Source organism: Cryptomeria japonica, chromosome 4 (genome assembly GCF_030272615.1).
Source record: "Cryptomeria japonica chromosome 4, Sugi_1.0, whole genome shotgun sequence".
NCBI classification, from domain to species: domain Eukaryota; kingdom Viridiplantae; phylum Streptophyta; class Pinopsida; order Cupressales; family Cupressaceae; genus Cryptomeria; species Cryptomeria japonica.
In genome coordinates, this window is record NC_081408.1 from 610,220,258 (window position 1) to 610,244,431 (window position 24,174).

The 24,174-nt window shown below is 36.2% G+C and overlaps 1 protein-coding gene across 7 annotated transcripts in view; it reads right to left on the reverse strand.

Annotated features, from left to right (window-relative positions):
* The window catches only part of LOC131032203 (uncharacterized), a 171,566-nt gene that overhangs the window by 81,784 nt on the left and 65,608 nt on the right, over positions 1–24,174 (reverse strand). For all 7 annotated transcript variants that reach the window (XR_009103399.2, XM_057963153.2, XM_057963154.2 and 4 more), the window contains 3 exons: positions 17,575–17,800; positions 17,326–17,460; positions 10,634–10,853 (listed from right to left, as the gene is read on the reverse strand). Coding sequence is in view for 6 of the 7 variants with exons in the window: in XM_057963150.2 (XP_057819133.2) it covers positions 10,634–10,853; positions 17,326–17,460; positions 17,575–17,800 (581 nt within the window). In the remaining variant the exon portion in view is untranslated. The remainder of the gene's footprint in view (positions 1–10,633; positions 10,854–17,325; positions 17,461–17,574; positions 17,801–24,174) is intronic.

Below are 24,174 nucleotides of genomic sequence, written 5' to 3' on the forward strand. Positions count from 1 at the left end.
CTCAAGCAAATGGTCAAGTACAAGTCACCAACAAGGAGTTGGAGGCTATTCTAACAAAGACAGTAGCTCTACATAGGAAAGATTGGTCAAGCAGGTTGACAAAAGCTATTTGGGCGTATAGAACTACATGGAAAACAACTATTGGTTTTACTCCTTTTGAAATGGTGTATGGGAAGCTAGCCATGATGCCCATTGAGTTTTAACATAAAACTCTTAGGACAGATTTGCAGCTGAATATGAATCTATCTAAGGCACAACAAGCTCGCATCATGCAACTGAATGCCATGGATGAGATAAGGAAGATGGCCCTCCAGCATACAGAAGTTGTTCAAAATCAGCATACTAAGTGGCATGATAGGTACATTAAAGAAAAAAAATTCAAGCCTGGAGATTGGACACTTCTATATGATTCTCGGTATAAGGATTCAATGGGGAAGTGGCAGACTCGTTGGCTGGGTCCATATGAAATTGTTGAAATCTTTCAAAATGGAGCAATTCAGTTAGCAACTATAGATCCTTTTCAATTTAAGCTTCTGGTCAATGGTCACAAACTACGCTTGTATCACAAACCTACCACTAGAGAGGAATTCCAACAGCAGTTTGGCATCCAACCACATGCCGCATTTCCTACAGCTCATGTAGGGGGACTCTCTATCCCAAACCCTTGAACCACTCTTTGCATGCAGCCATAATAAATATTCCCACCTCTTTTGGGAATGCCTTTCTCCATCAATAAATTCTCCATTTTCACGTCATCCCATATCTTTTCCACCTCATTTCACTTCACTTCACCTCACCCCACTCCACTTCATCATTAAGTGACTCTTCCGTTGCTGTATTAATTCGTATGATTTCAAGTATGCATATCATCCATTATTCTTAAACATGCATTTATTTATTCTTTATGTTGTTATTGTATGTGATTCGCATAGTTAATTTTGACACGCAAGGTCCTTTTCCACGTCACCTTAGGTTGGGGGCGGGGGGGGCGGTGGGTGTTATTAAATGTGAGTTTGCAAGTTTACGGAACCCTGATTGTGTGTCTTGTCCATGTCACTTAAGTTCGTTTTGTTAATTCTCTTTTTAAATTTTGGAATCATTTCAAAATGAGTTAAGAACTGATGTGACAGTCCGTAGCAATTTATACTTGAAAATCTTTTCCAAGCGTGTTTCTCCTGCCGCCATTCTTATTGCATGGTACTGTGGGATAACTTGCAATAAAGATTTGTAATGAACACGGAAAAGGCTGTAGGATATGGCAATGTGAATTGAGAGTGCTCCAACATTCTGTTTTTTTAGCATTTTGACAGGAACTTCTATGTTTAAGCGAACATGGGAGGTGCGCCCATCCGCCATGAACCTATTGTAAATGATGCTTTGCTACAAGATCAATTGTGTGAACCTTACTTTCAGAATTGCGGGTGGTTGGATTGTTTCTTGAAGTTAACAGATTTTAATGAGAAAATAGCGCAAAAGTTCACACAGACATTCAACAATGGTAAAGCTACGGTTAAGGGGCTACGATTTGTGGCCACGTAAGAGAAAATATCAGAAGTTACAGGGTTGCCGAGAGATGGGGAATTGTTTCCTGAAACTAAATATGCTTGAAGCGCATGCGCAAAATTTACTCGTCCAAAAGATGGACCTCGTTGTGGACAAGCAAGGGGTAAGGAGAACATCTCTCCCAGAGACATGGCAGCTAGCAGCACAGCATTTGATGAAGTATCTAACATGTGAGGGCAGATATTCTAATTTGCAGTCCATTCATTTCAAGTTATTAAGTCATTTACGGCATGGGCAGAGAATGAATGTGCCAAATATTTTGTATAACCTTCTCTCTATTAGTGTTGAAGAAACACGGAGAGGTAGCTCGCGGTTTGTAAGTCATCATGGTTTAATTAAGTTGTTGGTGGAGCGGTCTTTGAGGGATGTTTCCCAAATGACCTAGGGGGAATTTGAAGACATTAGAAGGTTCGGGGAAAATGATGCCCCTATTACAGGAGAAGTTCCAGCTCAAGAAGGGGCCACCGACGGAGCCTCATCATATAGGGCTCCCATGACTACAAATCCTCTTGCTACTGAAGCCGTTCCATCAGCCACAGGAGAGATCTCAAGTGAACCAAGTGTCGAGCCTTCATCAACTCCAATTTAGACTAGAGTTGTGGCCTGTAAGGAGAAGGACAAAGTAAAGCAAATTGTGGCAAAAAGAATTGATGGGAAGCAAAATGTGGCACAAGCTACTCCTGCGGCCAAGAAAAGGAAAGTAGAGAAAGATGATTCTCCTGCAGCTGACCCTCCTGCAGCCACAAAGGAACCATCATTAAGGAGGAGTCATAGGATTAGACAAAGGCTGTCAACAAGAAAAAGTAAGGAAGCAATCACTTATGTTGCGTTGCCTGAGCGAGAGCAAGGCAATCAACCGAAAACTCAACCGCAGAAGGGTCAAGGTTCTGAAAGATTAAGAAACCTAGCTAATATTGCAAAGCAATTAACAGAAACAAGTGGCGAGGGTCTGAAACCCCAGGTAACTGCTCATAGGCCTCCCTCTTCTATTACCAGTCTATCTGCTACTCTTTCATTTTATAGAGAATGGGAAATAGAGAAAGCTAGAATGCAGGAGATAATTGACAAACAGAAAAAGGAAATTGAGGAGAAAGATAGACAAATTGTTGAATTGCAAACCAAAGTAGATACTATGGTAGAAATGATTCCTGAATTGATGCAATGTAGGGCTCCACCAAAGATTTATGCTTTGTATTTAAAAGAACAGCATTTGTGTTTCAAGCTAACACGCATTGTTAGAGACTTAAGTCCCTCTTTGGAGACCCCACAAGAATTTTATCATGCTTATCAAATTTCTCCTACAGCCATTAGAAATTTACTGTGTGAGTTGTATTTGCACAATTATGTTGTTTCTTTTGATACTAAATGGAACCCTCTGTTATACATTGGAGATATTCATTTTAAGGGTGTTAATGTCTTGGATACAAAATGAAATCAGCATGGGGGAACAATATAGGGCACACTAGGATATGGAGCTTAATCTTCCACTATCGCTTAGGGCTGAGGCCAAAAATCCACAATTATTGTACTATGATTGGCAAAAATTGTTGTACCAATTTGAGAATAAAAGCCGAAATCTGCCACTCAAGGAGGAGGCATCAGAAGAATATGAAAATATGATTGGGAACGAAGGACAAATTGTAGTTGGACATTTGGCCTAGCGATGGAATAGCCTTCCTGAAGAACTTAAACAGGCTGAGGCCAATTCCTTGCCTAATTATTATGCAGCAATACAAAGAGCCCCCAAATATATTCATTTGGGCAGAACAAAAGAGAACAATTGGTTACCTCTAATCTTTCAACCGCCCATTCTCATGTGGCCACTCATAGGATGCAAGGCTAATGATAAGCCATATGATGAATCAGCAAAAGAAGCCAGGTGGACCAGATTGGAGAAAATGAAAGGGTTCTATTGGAACTTAACTGCAAGAGGCACTAGACAAGATACCATTGGTGATTTCAGAATTAGTGCCCGCGTGAGGAATTTTCCTATCGTTGGAGGACCAGCAAGAAGCTAGGTTGGGGGGCAAAATGATGAGCAAAAAAAATAGCTCTTTTTGTGTTCATATTTGTTATGTTTTCCATGGTCTAAATTACATAATTGGACAAATGTCGAGGGTATAGGATGTGTTTGTTAGATAATCTTCCTAGAAGTTTTGATCCTATGCATGTTCGACATTAACTAAACTTTGTATTGTTTTGGCTAATATATTCTTGTAGCTATGCGAATTATTATGATAACTTCGTATGTGGATGAATGAATGTTATGGTTAATAGAAAATGGATGTGTATGTGTTTTTGTGCGCTAACTCATGATGCAGGAATTATTAAGTAGCAGCAGAAGCGGTCAAACCATGCCAAGGAGGATCGTGCCATTCAAGTCATTAAAGGTTAAGTCGAGGCGGTTGGAAGCATTGAAGACAATAAGGGAAGTTGGTAACTAAGTGGCTAAAGGATAGCGGAGCAATTCAAGAATTTATTTATGACTGTCCTTAGTGAACGACAATCTAGCAGGAACTGTTGTGCTATATTCTTGGTCTTATAATGATAAAAGTCCCACGATCTCTATGGTTGACTCTTTCCTCTTTCTTTGTTCTAATAAAAAATTCCGCCTATTCTTCTGGGCGTGGTCTAGGTAGTTAGTAGTCTATTGTAATTTCATATAAATAAAGTTATGAACCTCCTCGCGGGGGTAGATGAAGGTTTAGAGAAATAGACAAAATTTTCCATAGACTGTAACAGCTTTTGGGATGACAAATAAAGTGATGGTGTTTTGAACATATAAGGCTATTTGAGTTCTGGACCTGCTCATCGAAGGGGACCCACTTGGTGAGCAATCCTGTGTATTTGTTACGTTAATTTTCTTTTGCTATAGTTGTTGTTCTAGCATTTGACTGTTCTTGCACCCACTGGAACAAAAACCTGTGACTATTCCTGTAGCCAAGACAAACAGAGTAGTTCCTATTTGTTAGCTTCGAACATTAGTAATAGTTAGTTGCTTGAATTACCTTTCAGCATTAAGATTTCCTGTAGCATTCTAGTCATTACATTTTTGTATGTTTTATTTTAGTAATTTCATTTGTTGCAGTAGAATAAAATGGCTTTTATTGGAACTTAGTGCACAAACTGTGTTGGCCCATTTCAAGTAATACGTCCCTGGGTTGACAAGTAAATGGAACCTCGGCCATAGAAATGATAGCTAATCAGGATAGATGTCCAATCCCTGAGTTCAGGTTTCAAGCCGAGTTATTGTTTTAATTGGGAAGGTCAACATGACATATGGTGGTCGATGACAAACATTTGGATCTCTTCGGCCTCAGCATTGAGGGAGTGGACATGAAAAGGTTCCAAAAAAAGTGTTCATAACGTTCCTCAACCAATAACCTAGTGACCCTATAGTTTTTGGCATTTTCTGTGATAACTTGCACAACATTTCAAGGGACCATTTCCTCAATGGCTTGGCAAAAAATGTTAGCAACAAATGCTCCATACTTCACCTCTCCTTCACAATCCATTGCTTTCAAAAACATTGCCCCTTTAGGGGAAACTGCAATACCATTGATCAATGGACAATTTTTTGCACCTTTCCGTCCATCACATATGATGGACACCCCTATTTCAACCCACATGGAGTCCTCTACACATTTCATCTTTTTGTCCAATAAGTTTGTAAGCATCTTCTCATAACTCGGGCCCTTGTACCCCTTTGGAACCTCATTAATTGATTTCACCATTTTTTGCCAATGTGGTGAACAAACAACATTGAAGCATATCCATTCGCATAGACACATATAGCTATGTCTTTATTTCCAAGCTCTCTAGACTCATCATGAAATGCATTTCCAACAATCCCTTTAATCTCTTATGTGTAGAGGTCACAAGTTGTTCTTCATGTATGGACAAAAATGGATGGCCCTTTGTACATTAAAGATGAGAAGGTGATGGAGGGCCCTTCATCCCTTTTGATCCTTTCTTAGTTTTTAGCAAAGGATGATTTACAATTTTTTTCCCTGTTGCTCGGTCTGCTTTTTATTGCTCTTCAATATACCAATTCTTGTTCCTCTGGAAGGCCTTTCACATTTGGGCTAGGTTCATCAAGACAATATTTCATGCCTTGGTTAGGAAAAAAGCACAAATGGGCTTTCATTCAACTGTGCGAGCTCGAATATTTTTCTTTGCAAACACCACAAATCCAAATGTACCCTCTACTGCCTGGAAGTTGTACCATTTGAACAATTTCCAAAGGGGAGAGTGTGGGCCGATTTTGAAGGGAGGTTAGCTTCCAGAGCTAGAAATAGTTATCATTTTAATACCTACGACAACAAGTTCAATAAACAACACATTTGAAACAAACCAAAAAGAAAAAACATCAGAACAAAACAAGAGAGTTCATTTGTAAAATAAATGGAAAAAACCAAAAACTTCAAAAAACCTACCTCTTAAAGAAATCTTCCTCTACAATCTCTTTGACAACAAACCAACACTTTCAAATGTGTAGGAATAGCACAACAACAATCTTGCAGCATTCAACGATGAAGTGAAATATTTCTTCATTCACAATAGCAAAAATGTGATAGCTATTTTCTTTTAGATGTTTTGTACGGCAAAATTTAGGGTTGGGGGGGGAAATTCACCTTTTTGCATTAAAACACAAATTAAAAAAGTCAAAAAAAAATTTGCACCAAATTTGTTGGACATGTTGGTCTAGGGACAATTTGTCCCAAGTTCGACAAGGCCAAACCAATAGATTATGGTTGGAACCCTATTCAAACCCACAGCGAATCAGCTTGAGACCCCAAACTGAGACCCAGGTTCTTCTACAGGCGAACTAGTAACTTAGCCTAAACCCTTTACCTTGAGATTATCTTCAAGCTCAGACTCATTTGTGATTCATCATTCTCTAGTTGTGAGAGATGCCTATAGCACTTTGTCCCTCAAAGAGTATTCCCTCTTTAGATTTCACTAGACATTGAAGATTTTGGCATTATGAAACTAATTTTCTCTTTCAATCTATTAGTATCTCTATTGATTGGATTCCTTCATTCAAATACCATTTGGATATTGTTACTCATCTTCTTCCTCTAAATAAGGTTATTAATAGTACTATTAGAGAGAAAACATACTTGCAATAAATTCAGGTCACTTGAACTTCTCTCCCACAACTTCTCAACCCTATGTTATTTATCTGTGTTAGGATTTCTTACATGTGGTTGATGGTGTTGGAGTAATTAGATAATCAACTTGGTAATTCATTAATCAATCATTAATTACTTAGGTCCCCTATCACTTTATTCAATTAAGCTAAACTTAGAGGTGCTTTTCTATATTTAGATTGAGCTTATTATAGGACATGCTGTCTCTATTCATAAGTTGAGGACACTTGCCATGCTTTAATTTAATGCTCACCTAGGGTTTAGATCTAGGGTTTATATTTATGCTTTTATAAGCATTCATAATTTCATTGTAATCCATCCAAATAATCCAAGCTTATTCAATCAATCAACATAGGTATATCAATTATGCTTTCTTGGATCAATCTCTCTCTCAAGGTTGTATAGCACACAATCATGGATTTTTCTCTTCAGATGTGATAGTGTTTTGGTTGCAAGCGATTTCTGGGAGCTCTAAGGTTCATTATCAACTCCAACAGATGGCATCAACATTTGTCTTGTGTGTCTCTAGCAACATTGGTTGCATGGCTTGAGGATTATCCTCAGCTACATGAGGGTGTGCTCCCACCAATTACAAACTCCACAAGCTAATATTCCATGTTTCCTCTAGGAACATTGTATTTCTAGGTGTCCTATAATCTATTACTATGAGAGCCAAGGGAGGTATGATTCTTTGTACAAAGACTCAAGAGATTGTCCATTCTATTCTACTAAGCTAATTAGAGGTTCCAAACCCTTTTTCTTTAAGACCATATCACTTACACACATAGGAATTTACAAAGAACCTCTAGAGTTACCAAGTATGCTATTTAAATACATAAAATTTACACAAAAATTGGAACAGTTCAATGAGACAATGTTTCTAGGTGCCCACCTATCTCACTCTCATTTAGACCTCTCAGATCTGCTTCATTAAAATCTTGAGAGCTTTCTTGTCTCCCTTGCTGGCAACCTAGATCATATAGATTTTTCCACTTAACTATATTAGTTGATCAAACTTGGCTATTAGGCAAGGCTATTGAGAGCATGGAAGCAAAAATCTCAAAAAAATTGCAATCATATGTGATTAATAACAGATCAGCAGGGATCCCAACTTTGTCCTTATTAAAATCACATTTTTCAAAGAAATCGTTTGTCGTTTTTGACCTAATTTTTCCTGATTTTATCACAATTAAAACTGGTTTCAATGCATAGTCAATGGATTTCAACAAATTTTTATTTATTTTTTTTGCACACAGTATATTTCACATGTGGTAGGGTTTACACACAATATCCATGGAAATTGGCAGAAATCTGGTGATGGCTTCACACAATGCGACAAGAGAGCATTTTTTTCTTGCAGGTGATTGTGTCCATTTCCTGTGGGTGATGATTTATTTTTGTTTGCTTTTGTATTTAATATTATTAATGGCAAAACCATGACAGTTGCAGGCGCAGCAAAACAAAAATGTGATTCATATGTAAGGTTTGCAGTTTCATATTCAAATGAATAACCAGAAGAATCTGATTTACAAATGGAAATGGTCACTGCATATAATTAGATTGATACAGATAAGGAACAACCATAAGAAAGAGATTTAAATTTGAGACTTGAGATCATCCTCTGCAAGGTCAACAACTGTAGTATGTGATGAATACTTTAATTTGGAGTTGAAAAATTCCCAGTATATATTATAATTTGTCATACTTTATGTTAGTAAGCTTTGTTTTATATAATATATGACAGCTGATGAAAACTTTACCACAACAAATGGGTCACACCTCAAATTTTGAAACTACTTTATTAGATTTCCTTGGGTTACAAAGGGTGGCAATCATAAAGGAGAGGGCATAGGTTTATAAAAGATTCATCTGTTCTCGGGTCTGAAATCATCAATTATATTGAATATTGAAAATGCTCTCATTTCTCAATTTCACTTCGCAAATTTCTGTTTTGGATGCATCATTTTGCCTCATTTGAGTTCACATTGGCTGATACAAGATCCCTTTTCCTCCTGTGCCCTGATTTATTTTAGTGGTTCTTGCACACTGTAGCAGCTTTTCCATCTAAAATAGAGCAATCTCACTCCTGGTATTCTTTTCTCATTAGCCCCCATTCCCCTCCACACAGGATCATTTCTTTCTCTAATAAAACCTTGCACCATAAGCAGCAGCTCTTCCAGATACTCCAAGAATGTAGATCTATCACCATGGAATTTGAATTTTTAAGAGATCCATTGATAGTACAGAGCTTCTTTGTAATCAAGATCCTAGCATTTAGGTTTGTATACCTAACACTGTTCAAGGTATTTGTGATTGGAAAAATAACTAAAGCTTGCCTGAATTTTGTTAATATATAACCTATTCCAGGCAAAACATAAGTATCAGGCAATTAGTCTGGAGTTGTTTATTTCCTATAATGCTAAGAGACATCTTTTATGCTGGTGTCTATCTACTCTTGATCTCTAAATGATTTAAGGGTATTGATTTTAAGGACACTTATGATGGTTTGGTGCATTTCAAAGCACTTCCAACTTATTTAAGTCCCACCCAAACTCAATTATTATAGCTGAATTGCTTTGACAACATTAGTCTGGAGTTGTTTATTTGCTATAATGCTAAGAGACATCTCTTATGCTGGTGTCTATCTACTCTTGATCTCTAAATGATTTAAGGGTATTGATTTTAAGGACACTTATGATGGTTTGGTGCAATTCAAAGCACTTCCAACTTAATTAAGTCCCACCCAAACTCAGTTATTATAGCTGAATTGCTTTGACAACATTAGTTGCAAAGTTATCTCCATCTTGTTTTTAGACACCAGACAAAGCAAAGATAAAGATTGACAAGATGATTTGGAATTTTGAGAACTATTAGCATCTAGTTATTATTTATGCACTATGAAGAATGAATTAATGTAATCAGTGATAGAAAATAAATGAAAAAATCTTATATTCCACAATTGATGGGCTAAACTCTCAATTTTATTTGTTCTCTATATCCCTATGCTATAGAAAATCCTTTTAAAAAAAGTTATTAAAAACAAGTTTTTGTCCCTTTTCTACATTTTTTTTAAGTCCAGTTGTTTCCTATTTAAATCCCAATTTTAAAAAAAAAATCTTATACTTTGGTTTGCCGATTTTTTTCCAAAAGATTTTTGCTGCTACAACAGAGAGTACCCTGCTTCCTCCTAAGAATACCCAACCTAACGCCATCAGTCCTAATCATTCCTGCATGCATTATCATATCTATGTTGCCCCTCTTGCGGTATCAATCATGAAGTCATTGATTCTTCAAACCTGAGATTTGCTAGAAATGGCACTCATCCCTAGTCTTGGTCTCTGGCTTTGAATATTCATTTAATGATTTTATTGAGGAGTTTTTGTCTGGCATAATTATTTGTACTTGGCAATTATGGTTTGGAGTTTAACCACTTCAGGTTTTCTCTCTCTAGTTATGTTTACATTGCTTTTGTGTTGAGTTTCTTTTAAGAACCTAGAGTATATTTACCCAGGTACTCTTCTATTGCAAATGAATGTACTTCTCAGTAATTGGCCTACCTTGGCCATTTGTGGATATAAAGATATATTTTAAGTTTTAACTTCTTTCTTTTGTATCTGTGCATTTAGATCTCTTAGGCATCTAAGTTCTAAATACATGTAGTATCTAAAAATTTTGAATGTTTTAAGTTCATCAATCAAAGTTTATAAACAGGAGAAAGAAATGTAAGTATCATTAATTTTAAGTTTTAACTTCTTTCTTTTGTATCTGTGCATTTAGATCTCTTAGGCATCTAAGTTCTAAATACATGTAGTATCTAAAAATTTTGAATGTTTTAAGTTCATCAATCAAAGTTTATAAACAGGAGAAAGAAATGTAAGTATCATTAATGCATAAAATTCAGAGATAAAAGATGTCACCTTCACTCTGTTTTCTGCAGAGATTGGCTTCTGATACTCAAGATTTATATTTAATCCTTCCTCCTTCAATATTTCAATAGAGGGTCTCCATTTTATATCATCAATTTCAAGGAGTTCCCTCACAAGTAGCTCTATCATAGACCGATATTTTTCAACCCATGCCGCAGATGAGGCAATAACAGCATGATTACTAAACACATCCACAATGAGCCCAGACAACCTGTGCAGATAACAAGAAAAATAGCTTATACTCTTCTACTTATGTATACAACAGCAACCGCATATGAGAATTTTCAACCATGTTGCCAACCAAACAATAAGCCACTAAATTACCATGTTCAAAATTGGAGAGGAACATTTTATAACAATAGGTTATTAATTTTACACACTACTTATTTAGTCAGAATTATTTGAACATCCCTTAATCAAAAGTATAAACTATAATGTGAGGAAAGATAATGAAAACAAAGGCAAGAAGATAGTCTTAATTAATCAGCCATGTAATACGTAAAGCTGTATGAGTACATACAAGTACAAACAAAGATGTGTGCCTATACTAGGAAAAATTTTCAAATCATTCAAAGATACATGTGAAAAAATGGAGAAGAAAGGCACTTCTCTAATTGAAAGAGTGAAGTTTTCAAAAATCCAAAACCAGAAAAGGTTCATACCTAAACGCAAATTGGATAGAAAAAAGGTGCCAAGTGTAGGGCTAGTTTACAGGCATGTAATGTCCTCTTCACAGGCACAAACAATTGGCAGAGACCCTTAGCCTATTCAATTCTCATAAGCTAATTGGGATGTGGCAAGGGAATAATTAATTAATTAAATTAAGTTGCCTAAAGACATTCATTTTACAGGCAACTTATATTTAATTAATTATTTCGTTTAAGTTGGGTGGTTTATTAAAAAGTAACTTATTTGGGGCCCAAAAGTAAGGTTAAATTAAAAGGAAATTTTAAAAGTCACTTTGAAGAGAAAATGAAATATAATATTTCAATTATTCAAGAAAAGGGTATAAAAAGGAGAGTTGCAAAAGAGAAATACATTCCATGCATTTTTATCAACCTCGGCTTGTGAAGATTGAACTTGTTCGTCTATTTCACCCTAGGAAGAAAACCCTTTGGCAGAGAATGGTTTTGTGGACAAAAATCCTCCTCACCATTTTGTCAGTGGATTCACACAAGATTCACTAGTGTGCTAAACAATTGTGAAAGATTAAAACTGGAATTGAATATTTCAGTTTGGGAGAGACTGTATTCATCCATATTGCAAATCATAATGAAATGATAAAGAAAAAGAAGATTTAAAATATTGGTATGGATTAAAGGCTGACTGTACCACCGTGGGCTCTACAAATCCCAGCCATCACATTTTTTGAAGGAGTTTACAAACCATAACGCTGGACACACAGGTGCTAGACAGAGGCATTTGAATAGGAGGAATCGACCAAATCTTTAAGGGTTTTGGATATATATATATGACTTTTGCATTTTTTTGTACAGGCAAACCCAAAATGAACCCAAACCCCCCAAAGCAACTTAGCCAAACACACGAACCTGAAACAAGATTGGTACCAAAACCAGCAACTTAGATAAAATCCTTTGCCTAATGTTGAAAGAGCATCTTAGCCTTTTTACCCTAGGAAAAACCAAAAAACATATATACAAATATTTCAGCATGAACATGAACCGCCCCAAAAATTATAGTAAATAATGTAAATTGCAAGTATATATTATCTAGTTTTAGGTTAGTTTCTTATTTATAGGGAGCTTTTCTCTTCCAACTCAAAGAGTAGTTTTTCCACACATTTGTTTTGTTTTGTACACTATACAAGGGGACTACTTCACACAAATGCAATGCAATGACAAGAAGAGGCTATAATATAAACAATATTACAAACAAATACTATATATAAGCAAATAAGAAGAGATAGTCAAAGGAGCTACAAAAAACTTATGAAACCCTCATGTGAATATGGATACTCGAAAGTTAGAGAGAAGAGGCTAGTGGTAGTTAGGAAAAGTTGACAATATCCAATCTTGTCCTCAAATAATCAATATTGGAATTGGTTCTCATAATATAGTTGAACATGAGGATAAAATAAGGATGTGATATATTATGACCATGAGAATAAAATAAGGATGTGATGAGAAGTGGCAAAAACTATAAATAAATATGCTACAAGAAGGCTTCTTCTATAGATCAACTTTTAGAAGAAGAAAGCTGCACACCCCCACATTAAACTGACTTCTGCAAAAATTCTAATCATGTTACTACTTTAACTCGGAAAAACTTAACACAAACTCAATAACGAGCACAAAAGTGATTCCTAAAAAAGATACCTAGTAATGATATTTTAAAAAACCCTACCAATCGCCAATGTTGCCAGAGTTAGACTCAGACAATGCTCAGTAGGTCTCATTTGGGCCTTTTCAAACTCAAACATGGAAGACTTGCTAAATACTCGAAGTCCTATTACCTTAATAATAATTCTAATAAACTAAGAATCTGAATATGGAACAATTTTCCATTTTTAGCAGTGTACATAAACTTTACATATTAGACAATGACTAGATAAATGATGATTTGTGTCTATCTAGAGCTACTAAAAATATGCCTGTGGTTGGCCTCTAGAGAAAACTGAACCCATACAATGGTCCTGTATTGATAATGAAATGATATGGAATGATAACTGTTAAAATATTTAATCTTTAATTGTCTTAGGTTTCTTTATTTGTATTTAGTTTGGGATATTCCTTTGGAATCCCTACGTGTAATTTGTCCTCTAGTACATGTGTGAGGACAAGTCATTTCTTTTATTTTCCTTTATTAAGGAATATTAGATTTCCTTCTTAAGAGGATGTTGACACATTGCACACACATATTGTGAATGGTGGCATTCATAGATTTAGGAGTTACTTTGTAACTCCTCTCCTCATCTCTATTTAAGAGATGCTTCTCCTCTTATTCTTCACTTTGGATATCATTGTAATGATCTTCTTGGTCTCTCTCTCTCTCTCTCTCTAGGCTTTGCCTTCATTCATAATACATAAGGGGTTTTTCTTTGCTTTTCCTCTTTCAAAATCTTTTGTGTCTCCTCTTCAAGTTTTGGGTGATTGCTCTCAAGTTGCTCTCTACTTTGGTAACATTACTTCAATCAACATACTTACTTGGATTTATTTTTCATTTTCCTGCTCTTGTATTTCCTTTCAATAACGAGCTCATTATATATCTGATGATAATAGTGGCATGTGGAGGAGGTTTTTCAACAGAGCCTCGGTCCAACTGATTTTTAATTTCATACTTTATATATCTTCTCAAAGCGTCCCTATTAATATCTATTAGCATTCTTAGGTAGCCAATAGAGAATAGAGTTGGTGGGCAATCCATTCTATTCTAGTTGCAAGACATGCAACAATGAGTTAACTTGGGCAAATAAAACTATAGTCAAAGCCTCTCTATCTAATCTCAGAAAATCTGGAACTACATAGTAATATCTACTCTGTCCAGATTATGCATGTACTTGGCATGCATCGAATTATTTTAAGTATCAAATATGACAAAATTGAGTAGATAGTAAGGCCCGAATTTAGTGAGATTGCAGCATCTGCAATTGCCGTCTGAGCATGTGCAGGCTTGCATCAACAAGGACCCTTTTGATGTATCACTAATAGGAGTTCTTCAAACCAGATATCTCTACCTCACAACCATAGAGCAGATTCACAAATTTTATATTTTTGATAGCATCATTGCCTATATAATTTTGATGAATATTTTGAACTGCATTTTTATGAGTAAAGCACCTAACAGATTAGCATTTAGTACAATGATCAATGACAAGCACGGGTAAGGAAAATCCACTCCACTAACCTAATCTTATTCATTCTGAGCTCTTTTCTTTACATGGGACGTCATAAAGTTAATGTTTGTTTGAGAATTGCATCTTGAACCAAAATTATTAATTACTAGATGTAACATAGTGTTAGAGATGAGTCATCTAGGTCTCCCCTAGTATTGCCTAGGTGTAGAATTCTAGTAAAATGACCATTTCATTTGCATGGGTCGATTCAAGTATGCTAAAACTCTTTTGGAATGATTTTGTATGGTTGGGTGTAATCCTTCCAGTACACCTATGGAGGTTGTGCTGAAGTTGTCAACATTGACAATTCATCACCAGTTGATGAGTCACTCTACAAACAATTGGTAGGAAGTTTGACATTTTTACATCCACATGACCTAATATTTGTTTTGTTGTTAGTTATCTCTCTTAGTTTTTAGCCCAACTGGAGCTTGTTCATTGGCAAGTTGCAAAACGAGTGTTGCAATATATCAAAGATACTCTTTGATGTAGAATCATCTTGGGGAATTGAACAGTTAGCATCAATCAAAAAAAATGTTTATTGACACTAACTTGGGGCTTCTTAGGTGTGAAGAAGGACATTCAAATTCTAACTCTAATCAGTTTTCCATCTCAAAATAACACCCAAGACATGAGGAAGACTTCATATGTGGAGGATTTGATTTGCCATGAGTTGGTGTCTAGCAATCCAAAATAATGCCCCAGACATGAGGAAGACTCCACTTGTCACATTTATTAATAATTTACAAGCACTTGAGAAGAGGAGTTTGAGGAATTGAACTTGATGGAGAGTTGGGGTTAAGCTTGGAGGCTGTTTCCAATTGCATGTGCCACCTTTGTGTGCAAGCCTTGATCCTTGATCCATGTGGCCATGTGAAAGAAGTGTTGCAATTCATCTTGAAGCTTGCATATCATAGTTGCTATATTGTAGGGGTCTTGTTTGAAGTTTAGCAGGTCATCTTTGGCTCATCTTGAAGGATGGCACCACAATCATGACTTAATGGTTGGAGTTCTACTCCTAAATCATCTCATGCAATTTGATTTGGGCACCACATTGGAGAAATTGTGCTCCTGAAGTCTCTTCTACTTTCTCTCTTGTTCTCTCTTGGAAAGCTTCTTATTTTGGCACCCTGTTGCTTATGAAAATTGGTTCCAGATTATTTTGTTGCAAGTTGAAGGTAGAGAAAGCATTTAGAAGTTCCGTTTACATGTTGAAGAGCTCAAGAAGGATGTGTCAAGATTCTCATTCACTAGCACATAGAGTGCCAATTATTGTGCAGTTTTGGATTTATTTATTGATGTTTTCAGTCTAGGAGTGTTGTAAGGGAGTTAATATCTGTCAAATACCAGTTTCCAATGGGGAATAGCTGTCCAATTCTCTCCAAGAAAGTATAATGTAATGTTACAGCCATAATGAAATCGGTAATTTTCCCATACTTGATGTGTTGAGGTTGTCTCTAGTATACTAGTTTGTGATGTATTTCATAAGTGTCAAAGATCTGCCATAAAACAGAAAACCAATTGGTTAAAACTCTTGAGGAAAACATTGCACAGAATTCACAAATTTGGAATCTTTTTTGGCCAATTTGTTCTTTGAAGTTTGTTCTTAGTGTGGAGTCCCACATTTTAGTTTGTGAAGCATTATCGTACCTTTGTAAACCCTGTAGAAGAGTGCTGTGAAGTGTTGCTGCAAGAAAAAGGTCATCATTCAGTTGATTCCCTACCCTCAATCCCATCACTCTCGACTTTGGCATTCTCTACTAGAGGACAAAAGACTGAAGTTGCCAAGACATACAAACTTTGATTGGGCTGGTTCAGTGGACACTTGGAGACAACTACCATTTATATATTTCTCTTGGACTCAAGAATTATTTAATGGCAAAGTAAGTTTCAACACTATTTTGCTTTATCTTCCACCAAAGGGAAATATAAAACAGTTGTCAATGCCAGCTGTGAAGCTTTATGGTTATGCCAAGTTTTTAGTTATCTTTAAATTCCTCAAGCTAAATCCTCACCACTTTCTATGGCAATCAAGCACTCTTGAAGTTAGTAAATAACCCAGTTTATCATACTCACAGCAAGCATATTGATGTTCATCATCACTACATTTGACAGTTGGTTGCCATTGATTATATTTCCATGCATCAACGGAAGTCTCAGGAATAGTTTGCTGATATAATGACTAAACCTTCTGATGCTATTCTCTTTTGTCAAATTTTGGGGTAAAATTGGATTTGTCTCAGGTTTAGTCATTAAGGGTGTATTAGATATAATATAATGTTGGAGATAATGTCAAAATACACTTTGTAGTTTGTTCATATAGACATTTATTGTTTATGTTAATGATGTAATAACACCGCATTAGTTATGTCTTGCAAGTAACTTATAATTAAGTTAAAACCAACTTGTAACCACTCCATTCAATAGAAAATAGAAGCCACACTCAATGAAGTGTGTGTTATCCAATTCTCTATAACTCCGTGCATTCATTCTTTCAAAATTAATCATTATTTCACAAATTAAAGCTTTTTCTAGACAAATCCCATCCCAGATATCAATTAGACAAACTCAGTTTTGAAGTATAGACAAGGTGAATGTAGATAAATAATCATATTAACACAAATATATAAACATTAATCTCTCCTTTAGTTTAAGTATTGCTTTTGATAAATTAGAACTCAGTGTGACATCAAATTAAAATCAAAAGAAGAATAAAAATGCATATTTCCTAGTATTCAGCATAATTGAAGCAATTAAGAAAAAAACATACACATTCTCAGAATAAATATGGATGACACTTTAAGGTAGAGTACAGAAGGAACATGCATGCCTATCTCCTTCACTGTTCACAAGACGATATGCATTTGTATCTGATCGAGGAAGTCCAAGACGCCTGCGCATGTCTAGTGCATTGTTCATCCTCAACTGAAGTAATTTTTCCATGTCAAGTATGCTTGAGGGATCTCTGACATCATATATCCAAAGGAAATATATAAGGATCAAGTCAACCATTTGTGCACAGATACTCCAACAATATACCTTAGATACAACATATTGAGTGGCTAGAACATTGACTCACCTACTAGAATCCTCTTCCATCTGCATCAGGCGGACACAAAACATGGAGACCGAATTGTAAATACCCCATGCAAAAGGTTTCTCTGATTCATTAGTAACTAACACAATATCACCTGTCCTTGGGGATGGTCGTCCAACTATTCTATCTACTGCTCCACTGTATACCATGGGACTTCCATCCTGAAAGACCTTCGCCTTTCCTTTCTTCAACACTACCTTTGCTAGGCCTGTTATATTAACATTAAAATTTGCAAAAGAGTATTTATATTCATTGATAGTCCAAAATAATATTTAAACAGAAATTTTCTCTATTATATGAAATTTAGTTGTAACATGCCTTTCATAAATCATAGCTGTCAATATACCATAACAGTCATCTAAGGCTGCCAGTGTGTAGGAGTGCAACAGTCCAAAGGTAAAGTCTATGCAGCATATGGTGTGGACCCCATAAACATGACTGCAAGGTATAGGGCACTTTTATATCTTAAAACAAAAATAGTATATGTATCCATGCATTATCAGAGAAGAAAATAATTATACATGTGTGGGTAGGGTTGTGCACTAGATACAGGCATACTGAAGATGCCTGTGTATTAAAATTAAGGCAAGTTGTATCTGTTGGTCCCATAGACTGCTTTGGTCTCCTGGACACTAATAAAAGCTATACATCTTTATGAATCAATCTCACATTTTATAGAATGCATTCCATGAAAAGTTATAATTCAAAATTCCACTGGCCCACTTAAAACGGCCTAATGAGGAAGAGAATCTGAAGAAAGATTATTTAAACTATTTAAATAGGTTTAAATTCAAATGAATAAAGTTTGTCCTTCCAACCTGTCCATATACATTAATTAAAAGAAAGCTTGTGTCCAGAAATAACAAGATATATCTTTTCAGATTATGCATCACATAAGTATCTGCTTTCTATTATGTCAGCACAGTAATTATGTTTTACCATAATAATGAAAAAGATTATGGTTATACTGTCAGTTTCATTATATAGTGTTGGGGCTGTGCAGATAAAATTACAGTTCAGCCAGATAAATGGAATCTCACCCTAATCACACTTAAACGAATCAGGGTTTAAGTCCGAGCATGCTTGTTGATGTCAACTAAACAATACTTTCCTTGCAATTTCTGATGCTTATTTTCTTTAAAGTTCATGTTGAAGTGATGTATGCAAGAAACTATCATGCCACGTTTCACTGAAGCAATTTTTTAGCTCCTATACTATCAGAACTGAGCTTGTTTTATTTGAGTCTGAAATGTGATAATGCTTGCAACCCATTACAAATGCTCACAATTTTATTTTATCTTCATTTAAACTATATTGGTACTTAAATATTAGATAAAATATTTTTCAGTGACAGTTAAAGATTTGGTTCCTTAGCATGGGCTTGGTTACATTGTAATTAGCTGAAATCAGGGTTAATCTTTTTATCTAGTCCACTTGCGCAGATCTATGTCTGTGCACTAATTTTACAGTCACTTCTTTGTAAACTTATCTGCTGGTCATGTGTTTGGCACCTTTGCAGTTTTTTTTGTTTGTTTGTTTTTTGTAAACTTATGTGTTTGGCACCTTTGCACTTAAATAGAGAAACCCTAAGATATATATATATTTATAGCCTAGAAGCATGAATTAAGATTAGAATGTCACATAGCTTTTGCACTGAGTGTATATACTATATACTACATTAAAAATGTCTTCTAAATCATTATCATAGTTGCTTTGCTAGATAAGCTATTTTAAATTTTATGTGTGGTTGAATGTGATGTCCCCTTTTTGTTGACATCAATTCTTTAGTGAGGATTAGCCTATTACCCTGACCCTCATAGGCTAATGGGATTGGTTAGAGGGTCTTTTGAGGATCGGTATCATCCCCAGTGTTCAGAGTGCTTCAGTTTGGTCTTCGTTTGGCATCATTCGGACATCATTTGCTCTACTTACTATTTTTAGTAAGTCTTGAGATGTTAGAGATGGACCCCTGCTATTTTTAGTAAAGGGGTAATGGTCATATGCAGTCTCCTCATGTTAGCTCCCAGTTCAGACAGCGTTCGAAAATACAAAGCACTCATGGAGATATTAATGTTTAACTGGCTCAATTAAACATTAATTATTTGGAGATTATATTATTAAGTTATAAAATGACTTTATATTATAAAGCACTTAAATGAGGGTCTATTTATCATGAGAAGGGGGGCAAGTTTATTAATAATTTATGAGCACATAACCCAAGGTTTAATTACATTATTGATGCCAATGAAATATTATTACATTTTAATGTTAATTAAGAGCTTTTTGAAGAAGTTCAAACTTCTTGAGGAAATATAAGTGTGCAAAAGGAATCGAACTTCATTATGTGATTGGAGTTTTTGATTGAAGTTTCTCTGAAGCGTTGAAGTGTAGAATACCAAGGGTTTTTGCAGGATTCAAAGCTTGTCGGCATTGGAGAGCGTGGCTTCTTCATTGTAACAGCATATAGAGGGTGTGCGATATCATCTGATTATGCTGGTGAGAGTTGGCTTCATTCAGGAGTCAATATTGAGCTGATTGGAGGGTTTATTTCAGAGTTTGTTTGCAGATTGAAAGAGACTACAGTGTTGTGAACAGTGGGTGTGAACAGTGCACATGAACAGTGCGCTGCAGTAGTTCGAATTCTATAGAAGGGGATTTAGAAATTCAAACCAATATATCAAGGCAGCCATTGAAATTCCAGGTTTTCTATCTATGGTCATTGTATTAGATAATCATTACTTCATTGCATCATTTGCTATTATGATTATATCATGAAATACTTGGAGGTTGCATATGTTTAATGGAGATATAAGTTGCATATTCCACATTCATGGTAACATTCAACATTGATCAGCCACTTAGCTTTCATGCCAACTGTTTGCTTAAATGCCTAATGGCTGTAGGTATACATTGGGATGCATGACAAGTATTTGTCTTAATGTCAACTAGCTGTACTAGTTAATTTCAGTCATTACATGTGTGTAAAGGTCTAAAACAGCTAGTATATCATTTCTATAACAATCTTGCATTGTTAGAAGCTTTCCATAACTTCAATTGCAGCCTACAAACCCAAAGAAGACAATAAAAAAATTCATAACAGCGGCTTCAAACATTGTATGCCAAGTGTTTGACAATATTACTTGGGGTTCAAATAAGCGAAACAGGGTCAGATTAGCCAAGGGATACTACATTGAATTTTGGAATTGATGTGCAGCCTTGAATTAATTATTTAAATTTTCAATTCCCAAATAGCCTATGGCTATAAAGTTTCTGACTGATTAGTCATAAATCTTAGGGAGCTTAACCTACCTGTGAAGTTCAAACATTGTCATGAATGTTTTCCTATTATAAATTTCTCGCTTTGTTCCACAGTGCTGGATGCTTGGTGTCACAGTTGAGACAGCTAGATCTCCATTATCACTAATCAAGATTTCATGCAGATTTACAACTATCTTTTGTAAGCTGTCCCAGAATATTACCATTTTTACAGGGTGTTTACTGGCATGGACATTTGTTGCTGCAATCTAGTGCACTCTGTAGATGGCTTTAATGGGAGCTACAATAGTCATAATCAGCTGGACATTCAATTTTGCAAAAAAAAAACATAAATTTGGGCACCCAGACATCCAAGTTCGCCTTGGGTTCGCCCCAGACAAACCAACTTGTCTAGGCACGAACCCTGGCCGAACCCAAAGGCAAATCGGACCAGGACCCAAACCTGAACCGGACCGGACCAGTAACAGGCCCTGAACCTGGCGAACCCTGCAACTTAGGAGAAACCTTCATTTCCTGTGATTGCAATTTCACTTTGTACTTTGCCTTTACAGTTTGAAAATGATTTAAGTATAATATGTATTTTTTTAAATCCAGTTGCTGGATTACCTGACTCACTGAACATGATGCCACCTCTTGCAGATCCTGGAATTAGGTGATCCGTGCACTACATATCAAACCTTTTCGTAGGGTATGCAGGGCTGGGATTATTGGGCTTTCACTGTCCATCAAGGTTTTGTAATTCCTCCTACAATTTAGGAGCAATTTCAAGATTATCTAGATCACCTGACCTCTGGAGACAATTGTATACCATGCTGGAAATTTTCTCTCCAGCCAGCCTTTGAACTTGGGCACCCTAAGAAGTTTGGCCAACAGGGTTACACCAGGAGGATTCTGAAATATGACAAACAAGTTATAACTAGGAACAAAGCAAATATTTGTTGGTGAATTTCAAGCCCTGAAAATGCAACCTAGGAAAGACATTTAAATTTTTATCTTAATTACTGAGACATGTGTTGGATAGGTTTTAACTTTTAGCATTTGAGCCCTGAGTTATCCAAGTTCAAAAAAATTCAAACACAACAGATTTATTCAGTGGCAGGGTACTCTCCATGCCATGCCGTTTGATGATTGTGTTTGCATTTAATGTGTGTAACTGCTGTGGAATACTGAGGTAATGTAGCATCAATATGGATCTTCTTTTAGGAGGAAAGGATAAAATCAGAACACTGTCTAATACATATTTTGGTTATCAAGATAAAACATCTTTCCATGCATTACATTTGCAGGGCTTGTATCTCCACTAACAAATTTGTGTTTTTTCTGCCATTCCTTGTTTGCATCCTCCCGGTATAACCCATTTACCCTCACCTGCATCAAAATTTGTAGTTTTTTATTTTTGTATTGTTTGTATGCATGCATGTCCACCTGTATTTGCCTTTCTTTATGTGTGCCCTTGCATGCCTATGTGATTATTGGTGTATCTGCTCCTGAGCTCCCAAATCCTAAATTTGGCACCCTGTACATCTAGCCCCTCCAATGGTGGAATCTATGCCAAAAGAAAATATGGTTATTTGCGCAGCCATGGGGGACTTATTTTCATGCCAGTTTCCTGAGAAAAACTTTTGAGGCCCCTGCCCCACCAATATTTCGCATAACTTAGCTCCTCTGCAGTGAAAAATAGGCACAAGAAAAGGGAGAGGAACTATTTTCTAGGAGAGAAATATGCCTTAGGTTTTGGCTATGTTTCAATGCTAAAAGATGAGAAGACAGTTTTTAATTTCTCTTTGCCTTTAAAACTTTCTTCAGGGTTTTGTTGAAAACTTTGTCCAAGAGAGATGCGGGAAGAAGGGGAATTCCACAGGAATGGAGGACACGTTGCAAGGAAAAAGAGGTAATGTATGGCACAATGGATGCTGTTAGAGGGATTTCAGGGAACTGAGACAGCTTGTTCCTATGTGCTTTATCAGCTTCCAGCTGCAGCCTTAACGTGAAATGATCATACGCAGGTCAGTTATTGCTTTTCCTTTATTACGCAATTCAAAAATTGCTTGCACATGATCATCACATAGAAAGGTTTGGCATTGTGTGTAAGCATTTTGTGTCATGAGTCCTCTATGAGACAAGGGCTAACTTCTTTTCTCAAAGGCAAATCTGAGTTGTAGTGGGCTAAAGTATATAGATGTAGTCAGCTAAATAAATATTGCTATGTTTTGTAATTGAGAAGATTAGTTCCCGACTACTTTTGGGATGGTAGTTGGCATTTACCGGTGGTTGGTAGTCTTAACCACCCAGTACACTATTTATATGTAGTTGTTTGTTGTCGGGACATCTCTCTTCAATGTCATTGTACTTATTGCATATCTTGCACATCTATTACTTGTTATATGCACAATGAGTTATATTGTTATGTTTCTATGTTTTGTTAATGTACATTCTCCTTTACTTCTATAACTAGTTAAGTTACAAAATAAACATTTGGCGCTAGCTCATATGAATCCTAGAACAATATAGTTCACTGAAAAGCAGTATGGTGATGTAATGGGTCAACCCGTGGAAGAACCAGAAATAACTGAAATTGAAGAAGAGGAATACGTGACAAAAGATAAACTAACACAAGACTTGGTGTGCTTGTGGGAAGCGTCGGTTAATTTGCACATTCAAAGGGAGGCTCTCCAACGAGAGGTTCTCCAGAGCACCATCTGGGATAGCCTAATAGTTAACAACGAAGTTGACCATCTTCTCCAGACTCTGCCAAGGTTGCTAGCAAGTAACTTTATTGCCCTTAAAGAACTTCGAGAAGAGAGCAATGTAGACAGCAGATACTGTAGCAATACAAAGAATGAAACCCAAGGGAGGAGGAAGAACATGACACTACCAAGAGATGTACCTCCAGAAATTAATGCCCGTGTAGCCGAACAAGGATAGAAGACATACTCCAAGTAGTCAAGGAATCACAGGATGATCTATAAGAAGATCCCTTCGGCTGAGAGAACAAAGTGCGACGAAGACAATTGAGAAGAATTGTAGAAGCGGAAAACGAAGGACTATTGAGGGAAATTCCAAGTTCACTGAGAAGCAAAAGTAAAAGCATCAGGCAAAGTGGTAGTTGGGAGAAAAGGAAGAATCCCACCAACAATAAGCAAACGAAGAATAGTGGGTAGAACTTGCAAGACACCTACCACTCCTTGATGAAGCATATGAAGACCTTGCTGACCAAACAAGTAACCCATTTGTTTAGTCAGTATCAAATGAGGAGGACAAAGAAGAAAACCTTAAGACTGAGTTCGCGGAGAGTAACCTGTCAGT